We start from the raw sequence: 18,487 nt of genomic DNA, 5'->3' as shown, positions 1-18,487 counted from the left end.
ATTTTAGAATCATAACTTTAGCAAAAGAAGCAATGAAACACTATAAAAACACTTCTCCAAAAGTTGATTCTGTTCATCTGGACGTAGTGTATTGTGGGAGAAACTCTCAGCTGACTGCAGGTTTCCTCAACCTTATAAACAGTATATTTGCATAATGACAGAAACCAGCCCACTGAAGGAACAATGGGCTGGGAGGTCAGTTCCTTAATCATAATTATGCAAATTCTCATGATATAAAAACACTTCTTTCCACATAAAACTATATTACTGGCAAATTGGATTAAATCATCAAATATGAAAATAATTGTGCAGAAAAATGTTCTCTCTGTGTTATATTAAAGACTTTTAGGACTCATTTTAAATAGTTAATTATTTCATTAAATAATAATTCACCTACAGTAATATGTTTGTAGTGGCTCTCCTGTAAGGCCCACGTATCATTGTTTTGTTGTTCTTATCTTTTGAATAGCTCAGAAAAGCAAGCCTACATCTTTCATGAAAGTATAATAAAATAAATGAGAAATCAGCAGAACTAAAGAGCTCGAGCACTGTGGGACATCGTTTATCTACAGTGGGATTAAAAATATTAATGAAAAATGAAGGTGGTGTGTTTTGAGAATAGCTGGTTAAACTTTTCCCATTTGGTCAACCAGCTGATTTCTCAGAGACACGAATCAGAAAGTACTGGCTGAGCACTTGTATTCCAGATTTCATGTCTCCATCATCAAGGCTGTCCTTGCTAATGTGCTCAAGCAGAAACACACTGCATTCCATCTTCTATATGTCACATATGTTTACCAAGACAGGGAGAACGTATCTGTCGTGATATAAATCATAGAGGCTTGTCTATTTGCTAATCTTATTGTGTTTGTGCATCTTCCAACTGTGGCAGCTTGTCCAGCACACTAATCTCCCATCAGCCTCTTGTCAAAGACTTTGTGGATCACCTGTGTAAACAATGTGCATGTGCAAACCAGAAAAAGCTGCTGGCCTCTTAGCTTGACGAGATTAAGTCAATGATAAGTGGGAGCAGACACACCCATGAAACAGACACACACTATAGTTTCCAGTGGAATCCAAGGCAAGGGGAGCTTCCAGTGACGGAGGCCAACTGGGCACACAGAATGGGAATAATGTAAAGAATCCCTGCAAGCATGTGAGAAGCTTTATGACTCAACACTTTGAGATGAAAGGAGAGTGACGGCTTTCACTCTGGTGCGTTTTCACTGATGTTTGTTTTTAGATTTTACAAGCACTGCTGTCCTTGCTTTCCTGACAGGATGTCACTGCTTTTAGGACACAGAGAGCTGCTGATGCAGAAATGTGGAAAAAACAAAGTCTTAACACACAGAAACAAACCTATGATGTAACTTAAGTTACACAGCTGTGAACTTCTTTGCATATTCACATTTTGCTACGCAGCAATATTTGACAAACACTGAAGCAAGATGTTCATTGCAGGCTATGGTTCATGTCATAACCGGGTTTAAACAGGGCTCAGTGTAAGCTGTGTATAGTAGTGCTGTGAAAGGATTATGTGGCCACTGAGGACGAGAACACGAGTATGTCCTTCTTCACCTCGCCATCAATCAAGACCTAGTGCTGTCAAAGGTAACTGAACTTGGAGAAATGATGCAATTCATTCGTGGTCAGTCTCAGCCCTTCCACATCACGCCCACCCCGCACATTCCTGCCGCTTTGTCTACTCCACCCACTCCACCTCTCGCTGCTCTGCTTCACCAGAGTGGTGCCTTTACCTGAAAACTTCATAAATGAGTTAGACAAAGAGTTTCCTAACCCAGTAAATGTTAATCTCAAGCAGTCGCATCGATCCTATACCTATGATTTTGGTAAAATAATCTATGACTAATCTCATGAGAGGCAGAGCGCTACTATGGGCACAGACCCAGTAACTCAAATGATGCGTTGTCTTATGTGTCAACAGTTCAAGTGTGTATTTGATAAAGGCACTGTCTCTGATGCAGCTGCTCATTCCATGTATGCAGCAGGGAAAGTAGAGCAATGCATTTTAGGACAGTGAAAGGCGGGCTGGGACTTTCCTCCAGGGCCTAAACCACCAAAACGGCTCAAACAGCTTTGCAAACAGCTTGACATTCTTGTTGGTATTCTTGATATTCTTAGCTTGTTTCTATGTGTATTAGACTCGACAACCACCTCCGAGAACATCGGCGCTTCCGAGCCAGCTAAGACCAACAGGCTTTGGCTCAAGCAGCTTTTGCTGGTCCTGGACCCCTGGTTAACACCAGAGGAGTGGAGCAGGAGAATAACAGCTGGTGAGAAACTGGAAATTTTCTTAACACCTGTCAGCGTGGCAGAGACCACCCAATGATTTCTGTTCTGTTCTCATTAGTGGTCCCTGTGTACCAAACACCCTGGCAGCAGAGCACGCTCTTCACTGGGAAGCGGTAGAAGGTCCAGCAGCAAGATCTCCTCCGAGTTATTCGTCCTCAGGACATGTAGGACATGCAGCCGTTGCTGGGCCTTCTTTACCAGGGAAATGGTGTTGTGAGTCCATTTGACCGATTGAAGTTGAAATCTTTGATCCAGGAGCCGGTGGTAGGGAGAGTTTGGTCCATGTCTGGGATAATGGTGTTGAACACTGAGCTCAGGTCCACAAAGAGCATCATACTCTGATTTTGGCCTCACTGTCCTGATTATTTCTTCATTTGAGAAATTTAATAAGGTTTTCTTTTTTGTTTTGTAGTATTGCAGTTTTGTGTTCTGCATAAATTAGCTCCCAAGTACCCAGGCAATGTCTGGTCATCAGGTAGAGAAATACATCTCAGGTATTTGACTGGTCCTTAAAAACTCTTTGTTGACTACATGTTGTGATTTGCTGCACACAACTAGAAACAAATCATTACACAGATAGCGAATATGCACTTCTCAGAAGCAACTCGGCTGCAAAAACAGCCCACACATTTGGAAAACTATTTGTCTCATCAACTTGATAAAGATTAACAATGAATAGATTTCAATAAAATCAATAAAAGACAGCAAGACAGGAAGGAACTCACCGGAAAAGAGTGAGACAGGTCACCCACAGACACAAATCTCACAGAAAAGTGGAATTCAGAACATAGTCTGTCAGTTCAATGCATGTTTTTCTGTGACACACTCACGCACCCTTATTAAAATGCCAGAGCCAGTCTGTGTAGCAGGAAGGGCAGTCTCAGTGCTTCATCTCTTAATCATGATTGCTGCGAACAGATCTCTATTTCCTGACTGTCAGCGTGTCTCCTGATCCTTAGTGCTCAAAAAATAGTTTTGGCCGCACGATGTGTCTGAGGAGGTGTATTCACAGTGAGAGGAGAAAGTAGGACCCAAATTAAAGCTTTCATTTTATTTCTAATAAATACCAGTTAATGTTAGTGTTCCTACATTTTAATTTCCAGACTTAGGAAATAAATATTTTTCATGCCAGGCTAATGCTGCCTTACACAAAAAAAGAACGATTCTCAGTCACTCAGAGTAAAGAATACAGTTTATTAATTTAACACAGCAAATACCTAAAGACGAGACACCAGCAATGTATCGGAACTGGGAAGAAACGTGGAATGGTGCATTCCTATCTAGTATGAGTGCATGACTGCGTTCAAACGGACAAACACAAAGTGTACAAGAAGAACCTCAAAGATGTGCTCTAGCTGTTAATAGGTGTACATTTAAGAGTTGCCATCTCAGCTTTGTAGTAAAGGTGGAAGCAATGAATGCATCTTTTTTTCAGCCATTAGGGAGATAGACATTTAGGCCATAGACATTAAAAAAGATTAATTGGGTCTGAAAAATGAAATGTGATGCCTAAAAACCCAGATGTTGAGATGTTGATCACTATTGCTGAAAAATAAAAATCTGATTCTATAAAAGTCTACGAGGAAACAGTTTCTGACCTGATCTCTCTAAATGCTCTGCTGCTGAGTTCATGGGCTCAGTCACTTTTGTCGGTCAGCCTGAAGAAAAACAAATATATAACATCTGCTTTTTTTATCGTTAGCCAATGAGCATGCAGTGTCACAGTCAGTCACTATCACCTGCTGAGAGCTGTCTGGACTACCAGCTTCAAAGGGGGAGTGAAGAACATGGACGTCCTGTAACGCTGTAGCCCAGGACTTTTCATGAGGTAATTTTTTTATTTCCTGACACATTTTCATGATATTGTAGAGACAATACTGACATCTATTGTGAAAACAGATACATTTTAAAGATGTAAAATAATCATTAGGAATTTTGCCTGAAGTGAGCAGCAACATCTTGACAGTCGGCTAAAATCTTGTACTTGTGTTGTTGTTTTACACTCCTAATGTGTAGCTATCATTTGGAAATGAGCGCCATCAAAGGAATATAATGCTAAAACTGTGTCCTCGCTGAAGAAAAATACCTAAATGGTCAAAGTTGCTTTGTTTTAATAAAGAAATATAATTAGCTGTTTTATGAACACTAACATTAAACATCTGCTGTAGCTCCATGCTGCAGTTGCTGCTGACTTACAGACAATTAAAAGGGCGCTGAATGAATTTCCTTACCGGAGAAAGACTCGCCGTTCAGCATCCTCTATTAATCTAATATCACTGGTCACCAAAACACAAACCCTGCATGTATAGAAGCGAATACAGTGATATACAAATATGGTCAAAACAGGTTAACAGGTTTGCTGACTTTACATGAGAATCCTCCTCCTCCGATACACAAGCAGAAAGAAGTCCATGGCAAGTGCAAAATGCAAACAGAAGCCAAATGAGAATAAATAAAGGACAGACAAAAATAGATAGGGATGATTGGATCTAAAACATTTAAGTGCCCAGGAGATACAGCGTACACACCGTCCCACACTCCAACAATGGCCAGAGCATCAGCTAGCGCTGGTCTCTGAGAGCGTCTGTCCTCTTGCTGAACTCACAAACACACACGCATACAAACAAGCACACACACTGGTAACACAGAGTTCAGGACAATCCCGTTGGGATGAGCTGTCATCTTCATGGTTACAGTCCAAGTTCAGAGTTAGGACATAAACGGCACACACACACAGCAGTGTCCACCATGTTCGTTGGTTAATGCACACACACTCATACGCAGCAACAAAATTGTAGTTTTGCATTGCAAACTCCTATGTGTGTGTGTGTGTGTGTGTGTGTGTGTGTGTGTGTGTGTCCATAATTCATCCTCTCTCAAAGTCTCCCAGTACGTCTCCATGCTCTGCTTTTAGTTTGCCCTTCTGAGTTTCTGGTGCCAAAGCGCAGTCGGCAGATTCTGGCAGCCCTGGTACTCTCGCCGCATCTCGCTATCTGTTAGAGGTGGTGTGGCATTGCACGGGGCACCAGCCAAGGTCACGTTTAAAAGACCCGCCCATGGTTCCAGAAGGCGAAACATCCCAGCATCCTGACACATCATGAGAGGAGATTAGAAAAGTATTCAGGGGAGTAAACACTGAAACAAAAATTCACTCTAAAAAGTCACCTTTCCCAGGTGGTCCAGCAAGCAGGTGGCAGGACTGATTAAGGACCAGCTGCTGTCCTCCCAGCCTGGACTTAACCTGTGGTTCAGGTGGGCATAAGTCTGCCTGGCCTGGTTCTGGATTAGAACCACATTGAGGTGTTTCTGAGAGCCTTGCAGCCGCTTGGATAGGACACCGCTGTAGCTCTGATCCACAAACAGCAGGACACGAGTTGCCCTGCAGCCGGCCAGGTCGACCAACAGCTCGTTGACTGAGTAGCGCTCTTTTAGATCTGCCTGGAAAAAGAAAGGGAGGTAGAGAGAATCAGAAATGGAAGTGTGTGAAGGCACACAGGGACAGATGGATTACAAGGAAACACATGCGAGACAATCAGGAAAGAAAAGCAGTCAAGTGCCAACAGTAGGAAAGAAGAAAGGACCACATCAGCATCTACTGTTTACCATGTACCATGTTCACTTTTTGGCTGGCCTCTTGCACCATAGCTTTAACTTTCTCCAGTCCATCCAGTGTAGTTTTGGCTCTAAAAGTAAATCGCTACAAACTCCCATGTTGTCCAGTTTTACACGATAAATAAACAGGGTGCTCGGGGCTTCCCATGATGCACCGAGTGTTCTCTCGTCCCCTTTTACCTTACAATATTAAGCACCTTGAGGTGGCTTGCTGTGCTTTGGTGCTATATAAATTAAATTGAATTGATCCCTGGATTGTGCTGGTGCTGTTGTTGCCTTTTAAAACATTTTTAATATCGTTATTAAAATAAAAAAATAGGCCAATTTATCCACATTGTGCTTGAGTGTCAGTGAGTGACATTTTGGTATTATACGAGTCTTTTATGTAGCACTAATTAGCTGATTTGTGTGTTTGTACATTATACCCATATACTTGGATGTAGCGTACTACCCGGGCTAACTAGCGTTACCTGATAACTGCCACTCTAGTGTGGTTGTTGTAGACAGCAAAAGACTTCAAACCTGTGACGTCACAGTGAATTTTTATAATATATAATATCATCTGTGGCCACGCACATTTGTTTGATGTTTTTTTCATGTTTGATTGAGTGCCACTACCAAGTTTTATCTTTATGTTTACTCAATTTATTCTAGTGTAGTTTTCTTTGTGTGTGTGTGTGGTGGTGTACCCTCTTACAATGCCATTAAGGTTGGCATCCCACAGTAGCATGGTGCCATCCTTGCACGTTGGAGAGTTCAGGTACAGAACCAACATGTCGGCACAGTGCTGCTTCCTGCAGACGTACGACACGTGGTTACGGATCACCGATTTCTCTGTTGCAGAGTATGCACCCTCTACATCCTCTGCAAAGGGAGGAGACCGCAGAGATGGGTCAGGTACAGATACACATTTTAACAAACAGTCGGTGGGTCAACGTCAATAATATTCGGCTTTTATCATCAGCCTACGTTACTGAATTTTAGCAAGATTGTTGTTAACAAAACTCAACAGACATGATGTTGAAAGAACAGAATAAGCTACAGTGAAAGCATATTTTTAATCTCCAAAATAGTTCAACCTTATAAAAATTAAAAGGAGGAAGTGTTTGTAATTAAATAATAAAAATTAGTGTGATTATTCAGAATGCATCAGAGCAACATATCAAAACAGTTCTGCAGCCAGTGAACAAGCACCTATTTTTAATTCGTTTCTATACTTGGCAAATAAAGATATCAAGTAAATGTAGTGGACATTTTCAAAGTAAAGAGTAAAAACTCCACCAGTGTTCCCACCAGGAAGCTGTCCACTGCTGCCGAAGAAGGTCTTAATGTGATCCTTATGGAAGCCGTTGTTCTGCAGCATTTTGTAGAACCGCTGAAGATTCTGAACATGATGCTGGAACATCACTTGTTGCTGCCAGCCACCTACACACACACACACACACACACACACACACACACACACACACACACACACACACACACACACACACATTTCCATCACTGTACTCTGACTTGCATTCACTTCTTAAAGACTCTAACCGTAGACCAATCATTAATACTAAAACATAATGATCAACATTGTGGGAGCTGCATTTTTGACCAAAAGGTAAATTATTCTCCATCACATAAGTAGGTATACTAAACAACTATGTGGCTATATAGAGCTGACATGTCACCATACTAACTTATTTATTTACTACTAAACTTTACTGACAGCTATGGTTAGCAATAAGGAACAGTTTGCATTTTATTGGAAAGAGTTTCATGTTGTGAAGTAAAGAGCCTGCAGTATTACAGAGAGAATCCCAGTGATCACAGTGTCATCTACGAACACTTGGCAGCAGTGAGAAGGAAGAACTCCCGTTTATGAAGAAGAGACTCCTCCCACTAGGTGGTAATTACACCAGATGGGAGGAACTGAATGGGAATACCAAAGATGAATAAGAAACCTATCAACTAAAACCAACATGGAACTTCAAGCACACATAAGAAATTCATAAACAGAAGGAAAGTAAAACTACCATCATAAGCAGAAGGAGCTTGAACATTAATCCCATTTCATAACCCAGGATGAACCTGCAGACCTTTGGAACAGGACTACAGAACTAACCGCATGAAATAAGACCAAGAGGAATTTGTATAAGGTAAGGAAATAAACAAGACCGGCAAACACTAAGCGATAACAGAAAGCTACTCACGATGCTATTGTTGTCTGTAAATGTTAGGTAGAAACAAGTGCTTGTATGAATGTGTGTGAATGGGTGAATGTGACATGCTGTACAAAGTGCTTTGAATGCGCAAGTAGAAAAGGGCTGTATAACAAGCAGTCCATTTACTAACCATGTGTCCAAGGTCACAGGACAGGGGAAACCTATCCTACCTGTCAGACAGTTACACCCTGGACAGCTGGCCAATATGCAGGGCTAACACAGAGACATAATTCACACCTATGGTCAGCTTAGAAATGCCCATGCATGTCTTTGGAGTGTGGGAGGAACCTTAAGTACCCGGAGAGAATATGCAAACTCGTCATAGAAAGGCCACAGACGGGATTTGAACCCAGGACCTTAGTCGATGTAATTTGCATGTAACTGTAGTAATATACTAATACTAATTTACTTGCATACTACTAAAATTTGCTGTCAAGGTTTATTTCATGAGACCGTTACATAGACATAAAAACAGCGTACCTGAAATGAGGACAGCATGGTCACAGGTCTGGTAGAGGCGACAGGAGAGGTGAGTGCCCAGTGGCTGCTGATGGCAGCGTCTCGTGTTTTTATTCAGCTCACAGCTTGAGACGGGCAAACTGGGAGGGTTCATGGGCAGCAGCTGAGGACATGCTGCAAAGTCTGTGTGGTCTGTCCAGGGAAAAGGAAAGTATCACAGAAAAGACACAGAAAAGGACGTCGCGTTTTCAGTGGGAGAAACGTCACTCACCCAAGTGACTTCTTCAGTCTCAGCTGACTGCAGGTTTGAACAGTACACTTACAAAATGACCAAAGGTAGCACCACTGACTAACAATGGGCAGTCTGGTCAGTTTAATGATCAATAATACACAAATTGTCATGAGCACTGATCAATGGTTGTAAATACCATTCACAGAGAGTTAAAGAATGGCTGCAGTTAAAACATTGTAAGATGTTAAAAGATGCACCCTTGGGCCCCCTCCTCGATTCAGAGATGTTTCTTGCACTGAAAACACTACGTTCAGATGAACAGAATAAACCTTCTGGGATTTCCTTACCTGGATGATTGAGCATGCATCAAACACAGGTGTTTGTCCTAAAAGACTACTTTAATGAAAGACTTTGGACTGATATATCTCTAGACGTGTCAAATTAGTGTTGGTATCTTTCTACACTCACCAACAATACAAAAATACTTAATTGCTAAAATGTGCACTTAATTGCACATTTGGCATGTGAATGAAACTTTGCACAAACATCTTCAAAGATACAGTGATTATTAGCATATGGGTTTTTTTAGATTTACTATAAATCCCAGTTATTTGGATTTTCATATAAACTTAGCACAAAATTGTTAATGATCTGGATAGGGCCCACACAATAGGGCAAATTCAAGCTGGTGTTCTCTAAAACCAAGCTGCACCATTATTTGGCGCGAGTCATAGTACCGTCTCCAAATTGGCCAGTTCTAAGTTAATAATTGGGGATGTCAAAGATGGGCCATGAAGAGGGTGTCCCAAGAAGAATACACCACAACAAGACCATTTCCTCACCCCACTTCAGTCTGAAGAAGTCACTTGGATGAGTGACGAAACGTTTCTCCCAGAAAACGCTACGTCCAGATGAACAGATTCAACTTTTGGAGATTTACTTTCCTGGATGATTGAGAATGCATCAAGACGTTTTTATATAGTCAATAAATGGGTTCCAAGTCGCAGAGAATTTTTGTTTTTTGTATCTAAGTTTTTCCAGTGGTAAAAAGAAAAGCACCTCCTTTAACCATTGTATATATGAAGGAGCCTTATCAGACCTCCAGTGGAATAGAATGAGTCTACGGGCAAGCAATGTAGCAAATGCTATGGCATTTTCCTGAGATTTACTAATTTCATATTGAGGTGGCATAACTCCAAAAATCCACTTGATTTTTAGGAGGTAAGTAGGAGAATGAAGGAAACAATGTTTTTGCAAAACTTCGTATTTGCAGATATCTAAACATATGTGAGGTTGGTATATTGTAATCTCTCATCAAAGCGTCAAAGGTGTTAAAAGTTTCTCCTGAAAATAAATTGTAAAAAAACTTCAAACCATTATTATGCCAAATTTGGAATGCTTTATCTGAAATGGATGGCAAAAAAAGGGTTAAAAGCAACAGGGCAAAAATTACTAACCTGTTGCAAACTGAAGTACCTTCTGAACTGAAGCCATATTCTAATAGATGTTCTTACAACTGGATTTGTTATTTTCTGTTTTTGATTTAGAGCTAGGGATGAGGTTAGGAGGGGAAGTGGATTAGACATCAGTTCCATTTTTACCCAAGCCTCACCCTCGCTGTTCTCATAAACATATTTCCAGTGCAATAATTTGGTGATATTAGCCGCCCAGTAGTAAAAGATAAAATTTGGCAACCCTAGCCCACCAGCCTCTTTTGTACTTCCAAATATGTACTTCCAAATATGTTTTTTCCATTCTGGGATTTGAATTTTTCCAAATAAATGTCTAAATCTTTGAAAATTGATTTGGTTATGAAAACAGGAATCATTTGGAAAACATAAAGACGTTTTGGTAAGACCGCCATTTTAACTATATTTATTCTGCCTGCTAATGAGATTGGAAGTGTTGCCCATTTTTTAAAATCTTGTGATGTTTGTTCTAACAAAGTGTCAAAATTATGAATCCGCAACTCCATCATTGTGCGGGTTATATTTATTCCTAAATATTTAAACGTTTCTTTTTCTAATTTAAAGGGGAAGGCAGAGAAATCTTGCTCTATGTTATTAATAGGGAACAGTAGGCTTTTCGAATAGTTCAATTTGTATCCAGATATGCGTCCGAAGTGATCTAATACCTTGAGCAGCTTAGGGATTGATGCCGTTGGATTAGATATATACAGCAATAAGTCATCTGCACACAATGATACTTTGTGCACTGTCCCGCCCCTAGAGATTCCGGCAACCTGATTGTCCTCCCTAAGAGCGATAGCTAAAGGTTCGATTACTAAGTTGAAAAGATAGGGAGATAAACTACAGCCTTGTCTGCAGCCTCTACTAAGCTGAAAGAAGTCAGAAGTTACATTGTTTGTCCTCACTGCTGCAACCGGAGAAGAATACAGTATTTTAGTCCATTTTTGAAACAATGGGCCAAATTCAAATTTATTTAGGACCGCATGAACATATGGCCATTCTACACGGTCGAAGGCCTTTTCTGCGTCAAGAGAAATGATTATTTCTGACTTTTCTTTTGGCTCTGATGCGTACAGGATATTAAGTAGGCGGTGCATATTATAAAATGACTGTCGCCCTGGTATAAAGCCAGTTTGATCAGGATTGATAACTTTTGGCAGTATAACATCGATTCTATTAGCTAAGACTTTTGTGAGAATTTTGTAATCACAATTTAAGAGGCTCACTGGTCTGTAGGAGCTGCCTTGTGAGGGATCTTTACCCTTAGGAGTAAATAGGAGTAAACTTAATTTCATATACACAAATATCGTGACACAGTTCTTTTTTCGACACTTTATTTATGTTTATTCGATTTTGTTGAAATAAATGAGTTCTATTTGTAGTGCGCACATTTAGTTAGCTTTGATACATTCATCTTTATTAAATTCTTTTTTGCGTTTCTCTGTGTTACCGGTGCTGGCAGGGGTTCATGTCGCTGCTCAGGGCTGCTGGCGTCATGAAGGGCAGAAGATATGCTCTGGAATGCAGCACTGTTATATACAGGAAGTGCTGATTGGGTGATAGTAAGTGTAGTTCTATCATGAGGAAGAATAATTATCTTAAATGTTGCATAATTGCTTTTACTTATAAGTTGCTTATTTGCTGAGTATTATTAATTTGAAATAAGTATTAAACTAACTGCTGCTTTTGTTGATGTTAAATTTGTTGGTATTTGTGTTCCCCTTATGCATCAACCTGGTCTGATCAGCCAGTATTTATGTCCTTTGTGTTTCTTGTGTGTTAGGTCAGTTTTATTTTGTTGAGCAATTAGTCTGAAGTTATGTTGAATTGTTATTTTGGCTTGAGTTTAGTTCTGTTCCTCTGCCCTTGTTTAGTATATATATTGTTGATTCATTTTGTCTATTTTTCTGGGGTAAGTAAAACCACCATTTTTTAGAATACCCACTTTGTGCTCCTGCCTAACCACCTCACGAGGTTCAGTGACATGGCGAAGGAGAATATGCAGAGCTGGAGGATGCTAAAGGGTGGGATGGAAGCAGATGATCCTCTGTGTGGTAACTCATAAAGAGGACAGCCAGAAGAAGAAGTAGCTGTAGCCACTTAACCATATTTTTTTTCAATGTTTTGTTTAAATGTGGGCGATCGTCTAATTGGCTGCAGGAGTGTGCAGAACACAGTAGACTCCCATTTAAGACACTTGTGTATTTATGTCAGTTGTTGGGCTTTCTGTGGTTATTATGTATTTCAGTTCAGCACAGAGTCATTACATATACTCCAAATACTCTGAATACAGTGCTGTTAATTAGTTGTTTGTAAAAAAAAAAGAAAAGAAAAAGGGAACAGTATGCCATCTAACTGGTTAGTGTAGGGTGGTTGCAAGGACTGAGCTGGGCTTTTTTCAGACCTGCTGTACCTACCAACACATCTGAGTCTTTGTGTTCGGTTACTGTCTCTGACTCCAACGACCAGTGGGAGGAAGTGGACCTCACAGAGCCCTCCAATGGCACGCTCGAGCAGACGGTTACCACCGCTGGTGCCAACTGTCATGTGACCATTACCAATCACCCTTTCTGCCCCGGTGTGACGATGCTTCAGCTGGTTCTCACAGCGACCCTTCAAAGCTAGCGTCAAACATTCATCACCTGAAGACACAAAGGCAGAAGACAGCAGGAGAAGGTTTAGGGTCAGTTTCCTGTAGTGGGAGATGAATGAAAGTGAAATTGTGAGCACTGTGAAAGTAAAAATAAATTATAAAGTTTGTTAGCCTGGCCTCCTTTTCTCAGCTTTATAAGTAGAGTAGGGTTCTACAAATGTTTAATATTGCCCTTAATCTTTAATGCACACCAAACCACTAACTGGGAGAGACATGAACTACCTTGGACCCTATTGGTTTAGAGATCTTTGTAAAACCAGTGAAAAGTGAATTGTATATGGCTTTTCTTCCACATCTGTTTATCCTCTCTACTTCTTTTTTTGTCTTCTACTTTTACCATTTTCTTTTTGTTATTTCTCTCTTTCTCCTTCTTTCTGCCCTGATTTGGTTAAATTAGGTCAAAAGAAAGTTTCTCTCTAAAGAAAATGCTCATCTAAATCTACCTATGGGACCCAGCAGGGGGCACAGTGCTGTGTGTGCATGCATGAATAGCTCAACATTTGGCCTCAACCCCTCTCACAGAGGGAGGTCATAAAGCTGCACTTGAACATACTCTGCTTTTATCAGAGATGCAGGAACACATACATCACAGAAAGCTTTTATTTGCCGTCCCTTTGGAGCAGTAGTGCAGGAATAATGCACTTTTAAAAAACTCTCCTACTCTGCCTTTTGACCTTTTGTTCCATAAAGCTGTTGTTTGCCACTGAAAGTGGAGCTTTTCAGATGCATGCAAATTAATTCTTAACTTCACCAGAATACTCACATTGGTCTGTCTCCTTGTGAATGATAAGGCCATGTATTAAACTTACCTGCAACTTGTACCTGTAGAAGAGGCACAAAAAAAAAGAATTTCGCACACTTCTCAAGATGAACGGCCAAGTGATGGAGCTATAAGTCAAGTTTCATTATGGCAGAAGAATAACACAAATTAGAAGTTTTGGGGGGAAAAAACCCATCAGTCCCCCCCCCCCTCCTTCCCCTCCCCCTTTCCCAGCTATTTTTCTTAGTTGCAGCCTGCATGCTAGGCTCCATGGTACAGGTGAACCATATGTTCAAAGAAGCCTTTTTTAAATGGAGTTTCTCAATCATTGATTGAAACCTGAGGAAAACTGAGGCATGAGGAAACACAGCTGAAACTAGTCAAAGCAACAAGACAAGGAAGTAAAACTCAATACAAGATCAAACCACTATCAAATAAAGCAGAAAGTGAAACTGCATTTACTGATTATTGACTTGACATACACTATATTGCTAACAGCATTCACCCACCCATCCAAATCACTAAATTCAGGTGTTTCAATCACTGCCATTGCATTGGTTTGGTGGTTGCCAGAAAACTGTGAGCCTGGTCCTCTTATCCAACATCAGTGTCTCATAAAAACAAAAATACTTCTAAGCCTTGTGCAAAGCTTTCCCAGAAGAGTTGAAGGTGTGCTGACAACATATTAAATCCTATGGATTAAGAATGTGATATTAAATTCATGTGCATGTGAACAAGTGAATACTTTTGGCAATGTAGTGTAGGAGGAGGAACAAGAGCTCATAGAAAACAAACTGTAATCAAGATTCAAAACCTAATGGGAACCAAGAACACCAGACAGTAAAACAATCAACATCTGGAACTAAGAAACCATAGACATAGACTGGTACCAGTACCATACTTACAGAGATGCGTGGTAGACTTCCATGAGTCAAAACTAAAAAGCAGTGCATGCATACATGCATGTGGCGCAGTAACATAGCAACTGGGACAGCTCGTGGTCCACACATCGTACAGGTCAGTAGCTGCACACAGATTTCGGGTTTGTGGGGTGGGAGAGTTTTAAATAATGAGGCGCTCCACTGGATAAATCTTTCGTTTTACCTGAGTCCTAATCCTCACAATCCTTTGCACAGTGCACAGCGATTTCTATCAGAAGAGTTTTCCCTTAAATCAAAAGCATATTATTCCTCCCTCAGCCCAGAAAGAAACACATGCTTGAAACCTGACCTGATATATCAATGCATTATTTTGCTTAGTAGGCCTGCAGCTTTGTCCCTCATGCTCCCTCCTCAGGATGTTTGAGCCACTAATTCACATTATTTAGGCAGAGTGTTGGTTTTTACTGAACTCAACTGGCTGCATCTTTGTATATAAATTAGAGCACATTGTTAGTCGATCATCTGACAACTGCAGCATTACAGTAACTCGCCTCACCCAGTAAATCTGTCCCAAACATCTTATTTTCTTATATTTTACTCTTGTGATCCAGGGAAACTCCTTTACTCCTCCCTGTTCTGTGACTGCAGCAACATTTCCTACATCCATCACTTCTCCCAGCTGACCTGTACCAAAGTCAGAATTAATCCTAAAAACTAAAACTTCTATAGAATTTGATTTCTTTCTGCATCCAGAGGAGTTACCTCCTGCTGGCAAACAGATCCACGTAATCTTGACTTCCAAGGCTAGGCTATGTTTTCTATAAACTGTATGATTTATCCACAACATGAGTTTTGTCATCAAATCAACTAGCAGTGACATTTTTTTTAAATTGGCACTTTGTAAGCTCTTAAAGTTCATGGACTGGATAACTGCCGGTGTCTTGTGACTCACCCAGGTAAATGCCATCTAAGTGGGAGCATCTTTTCTTTGTCACATTCACATCCACATAGAAGAGGACCACTGGGTGTCCAAAGTTCTCCCCAGGGCTTGGATCTAGCACTAACACAGCATCATGGGCCATGGAGCGAGGGAGAGACTGCTGGTGTCTGTGGGGACCCTGCATCCCATTCAGCACCTGGCTACCGCTGAAGCGTCTCTGTAGCTTGGAGCTCAACATCCCGACGGAGGAGTCTGGTAGGATGGCCAAAACTTTGTCAGAGTGACCTACCGGGATCCGAAACAGTAAAACGTATTTTATAGCTGGTACAATGCTATTCATGCATACTTAATAATATGTAATAACTTAGTAAGATACCTCTGTAAACATCTGGTCAAATCTTTGTTAACTTGTGAGTAAAATTAGGTATGTTCTGAAAAATTGTTTGAAAGCACATTCTCCTGATGGTCATGGATATTTAAAGACATCTTTGGAATAAATATGTGTACATCCACCAGACCTGTGTTCTCAGAGAGAGCACACTGAACACAGTGAATAACAGAATAAGAGAGTACTGCTACCTGCGACACTGTGAGGCTCCGCCACGTACACAGCCACCGAGGACAGCGGCAGGTGGGCGTGCTGCCTGCATTCAGCCTCAGAGAGGGAGGACAGGCGACGGCAGCGCTCCAGCTGGTTCCACTGCAGTGACTGGAGGGCTGATCGGACCCAGCGCTCCAGCCTGCTCAGGGTTACGCTGGCTGCTGGGACCACAACTGTAGTGTGGAAAATGAGGACGAGGAGGAAAGCTCTGACAGAAACCATTGTCACACCTGGAGTTTTTTCAAGTGTTTACCTTTCTACTGTATTTTTGTGTGCAAATCTCTTTTTCTTGGTTTTCCAAACCTGTTAGTCTTTCTTCTCTTCTATCCACATATCTTTTCTCTGACCACTTTATGTTATTGAACTTTTCTGTTCCTCTATGCAAAATCAGAACCTCTGTTCTGTTACTCAGTTTGATTTATTAAAATCTCAGCTACAGTTTTTTTTAAACAAACCAAATTCTGTATATCTTCAGTTGTGCCTTTTTCTTCTTACTTTATTTAAACTAAGACACAAATATTACTCTACAGCATCTTATCCATTAACAGGTGGACTGAAAGTCTGTTCTCTTCTATGTTTGTTTGGTTTGTTTTTTTTTACTTAATTGTTGTTTTCATATTTTTTTCCTTTCATTCTGCTTTTCTTTGCATCTGAGTGGATAAAGTGGACATCAACATCTTCTGACTGATCTTCCAATCAAACACCTTCTTCACTTTTTTAAATCCTATTTTCTTCTTGATATCAGCAGGAAAAAAATCCCAAAATATCCAAAAGTCTCCAAAGTCTTGTTCTTTCTTGGGTCTTTTTCTTCTTTATTCATCTCTGGTCCAGATTAGTGTCAGGTTCAGAAATAGTTTAGTAAGTGAGAGATCATCATCAGTTCTTAGTTCTCATTTCTCCTTCCTGTCCCGTCTGCCCTGCCCTTCCTCCTAATGAACCAGAGACTTGTTCACAGAAGCATTCCTGCTGCTACTAAACTCACTGCTTGGCTTCTCGGCTTCAGTCAGCTTGTGGTCTCCTGCTCCTTTTATCTCTCTCTCTCTCTCTCTCTCTCTCTCTCTCTCTCACACACACACACACACACACACACACACACACACACACACACACACACACACACACACACACACACACACACACAGTCTCCAAGCTGTGACATGCAAGACAAAGGTGAAAGGATCGATGGTAAAAAAGGAAAATAAAGGAGGAAAGTGAGAAAACAGAGGAAACAGAAGGGATGATGAAGAGAGTTCTGGGGAGAGGAAGGAAAAGGAAAAGAGGGAGGACGTGAAAAGAACATGGAGAACAAGGAAAGGGACAGTCCAGGAAAAGGAGAGGAGGAAAAGGAAAAGAATGCGGCAGGGAAGAAAAAGACGACAAGGGAGAATGAAACAGAGAGTGTAAACTTCAAAGAAGTGAAAAAACAAAGGTAAATATGAAAAGTTAAAAAGAAGATATAAGGAGAGAAGGAGTAGAGGAAGGCAAGAGAGAGAACAGGAAACAGAGGAAATGAGAGAGAGTGAGAGGGAATGTGATGGACAGTCAAGAAGGACAATACAAGGGACAAGGAGGTAATGAGAGAAGGGACAGAGGAAGGAATAAAGAAGGGAAAAAGGAGGAAAAGACTGAGAAGAAGCAAAAGAGTATGACAAAAATGGAAAAATTTGTACTTGAGGGAGTTAAAGAAGAGAGAGGAGTAAGAGCTGGAAGAGGCAGGACGGGGAATCTACAGGGACTCTAGTCATCCCTCTGCTGGTGAAAGCTATAAAGACCCAAGGCTACATGATGTTTTCTTTCCTTATCTGTTAACTTTTCGACTGATTTATGTTGATTATAATTCTGAACTGCAGGCAAGCAAGACGGCACTGTGGCAGTCACCACCTGGTGGTTCTTGGACAGCACACATCTGCCAAAATAAAGTGTTAAAAAAATACAGGAACACTTTTTATAGCATCAAGTCACCTTCTGGGATACTGATCTGAAGAGGGCGTTGTTTAACAACACAATGAGACAATCCCCATAATAAGAATGGCTTATTATGCTTTTTTTTTTAAACTAGATTTTTTTTTTAACTAGGAGAAGTCACAGCCCCTCAGAGTTTAAAGCGCTGGGTCCATTTAAACTCACCATGTGTGGTTAATTCTTCAGAAATATTCCAAAAACAAGCATTTTTAGGCAAGTTAATGAAATTAAATCATGTCTGCTGTTCAGTACTTTAAAAAATTCAACTCCAAGGTGTGCCAAAATTGGACAAACTGCACATCGACTCAGTATTGATTTATTAAAAGTGCAGTTGGGCACGGTGGTTAGCACTGTTGCCGCACAGCAAGAAGGTCCTGAGTTCAATTCCACCA

At 40.7% G+C, this 18,487-nt stretch overlaps 1 protein-coding gene across 3 annotated transcripts; it reads right to left on the bottom strand.

Annotated features, from left to right (window-relative positions):
• Positions 1 to 3,495: 3,495 nt before the first annotated feature.
• si:ch211-67e16.11 (uncharacterized) lies at positions 3,496 to 17,119 on the bottom strand. Of its 3 annotated transcripts, none has more exons than XM_063498147.1 (8): positions 16,109 to 17,119; positions 15,545 to 15,817; positions 12,716 to 12,940; positions 8,619 to 8,789; positions 7,207 to 7,350; positions 6,623 to 6,789; positions 5,479 to 5,751; positions 3,496 to 5,400 (listed from the first exon to the last, which is right to left on the bottom strand). In XM_063498147.1, exons 1-8 carry the CDS (start codon positions 16,353 to 16,355, stop codon positions 5,224 to 5,226), a joined length of 1,677 nt encoding a protein of 558 aa, XP_063354217.1. In that variant the 5' UTR covers positions 16,356 to 17,119; the 3' UTR covers positions 3,496 to 5,223. The 3 variants fall into 3 exon arrangements, with proteins under 3 accessions (XP_063354217.1, XP_063354219.1, XP_063354218.1); XM_063498149.1 differs by having other exon boundaries at positions 7,219 to 7,350; XM_063498148.1 differs by having other exon boundaries at positions 16,112 to 17,119.
• Between the last annotated feature and the right edge of the window lie 1,368 nt (positions 17,120 to 18,487).

The sequence above is a fragment of the Pelmatolapia mariae genome, linkage group LG16_19 (assembly GCF_036321145.2).
Source record: "Pelmatolapia mariae isolate MD_Pm_ZW linkage group LG16_19, Pm_UMD_F_2, whole genome shotgun sequence".
Taxonomy (NCBI): domain Eukaryota; kingdom Metazoa; phylum Chordata; class Actinopteri; order Cichliformes; family Cichlidae; genus Pelmatolapia; species Pelmatolapia mariae.
The sequence above is the reverse complement of the archived record's forward strand: the minus strand, read 5'-3'. Positions and strand labels throughout refer to the sequence as shown.

Excerpts from the sequence above, each read along its gene's own strand:
- si:ch211-67e16.11 (XM_063498147.1), bottom strand. The coding sequence starts at position 16,355 with ATGGTTTCTGTCAGAGCTTTCCTCCTCGTCCTCATTTTCCACACTACA. Across the intron at positions 15,818-16,108 it reads GCCTCACAGTGTCGCAGGTA|GTCACTCTGACAAAGTTTTG; the intron begins GCAGTACTCTCT and ends GGATCCCGGTAG. Across the intron at positions 5,401-5,478 it reads TGCTGGACCACCTGGGAAAG|GATGCTGGGATGTTTCGCCT; the intron begins GTGACTTTTTAG and ends ATGATGTGTCAG.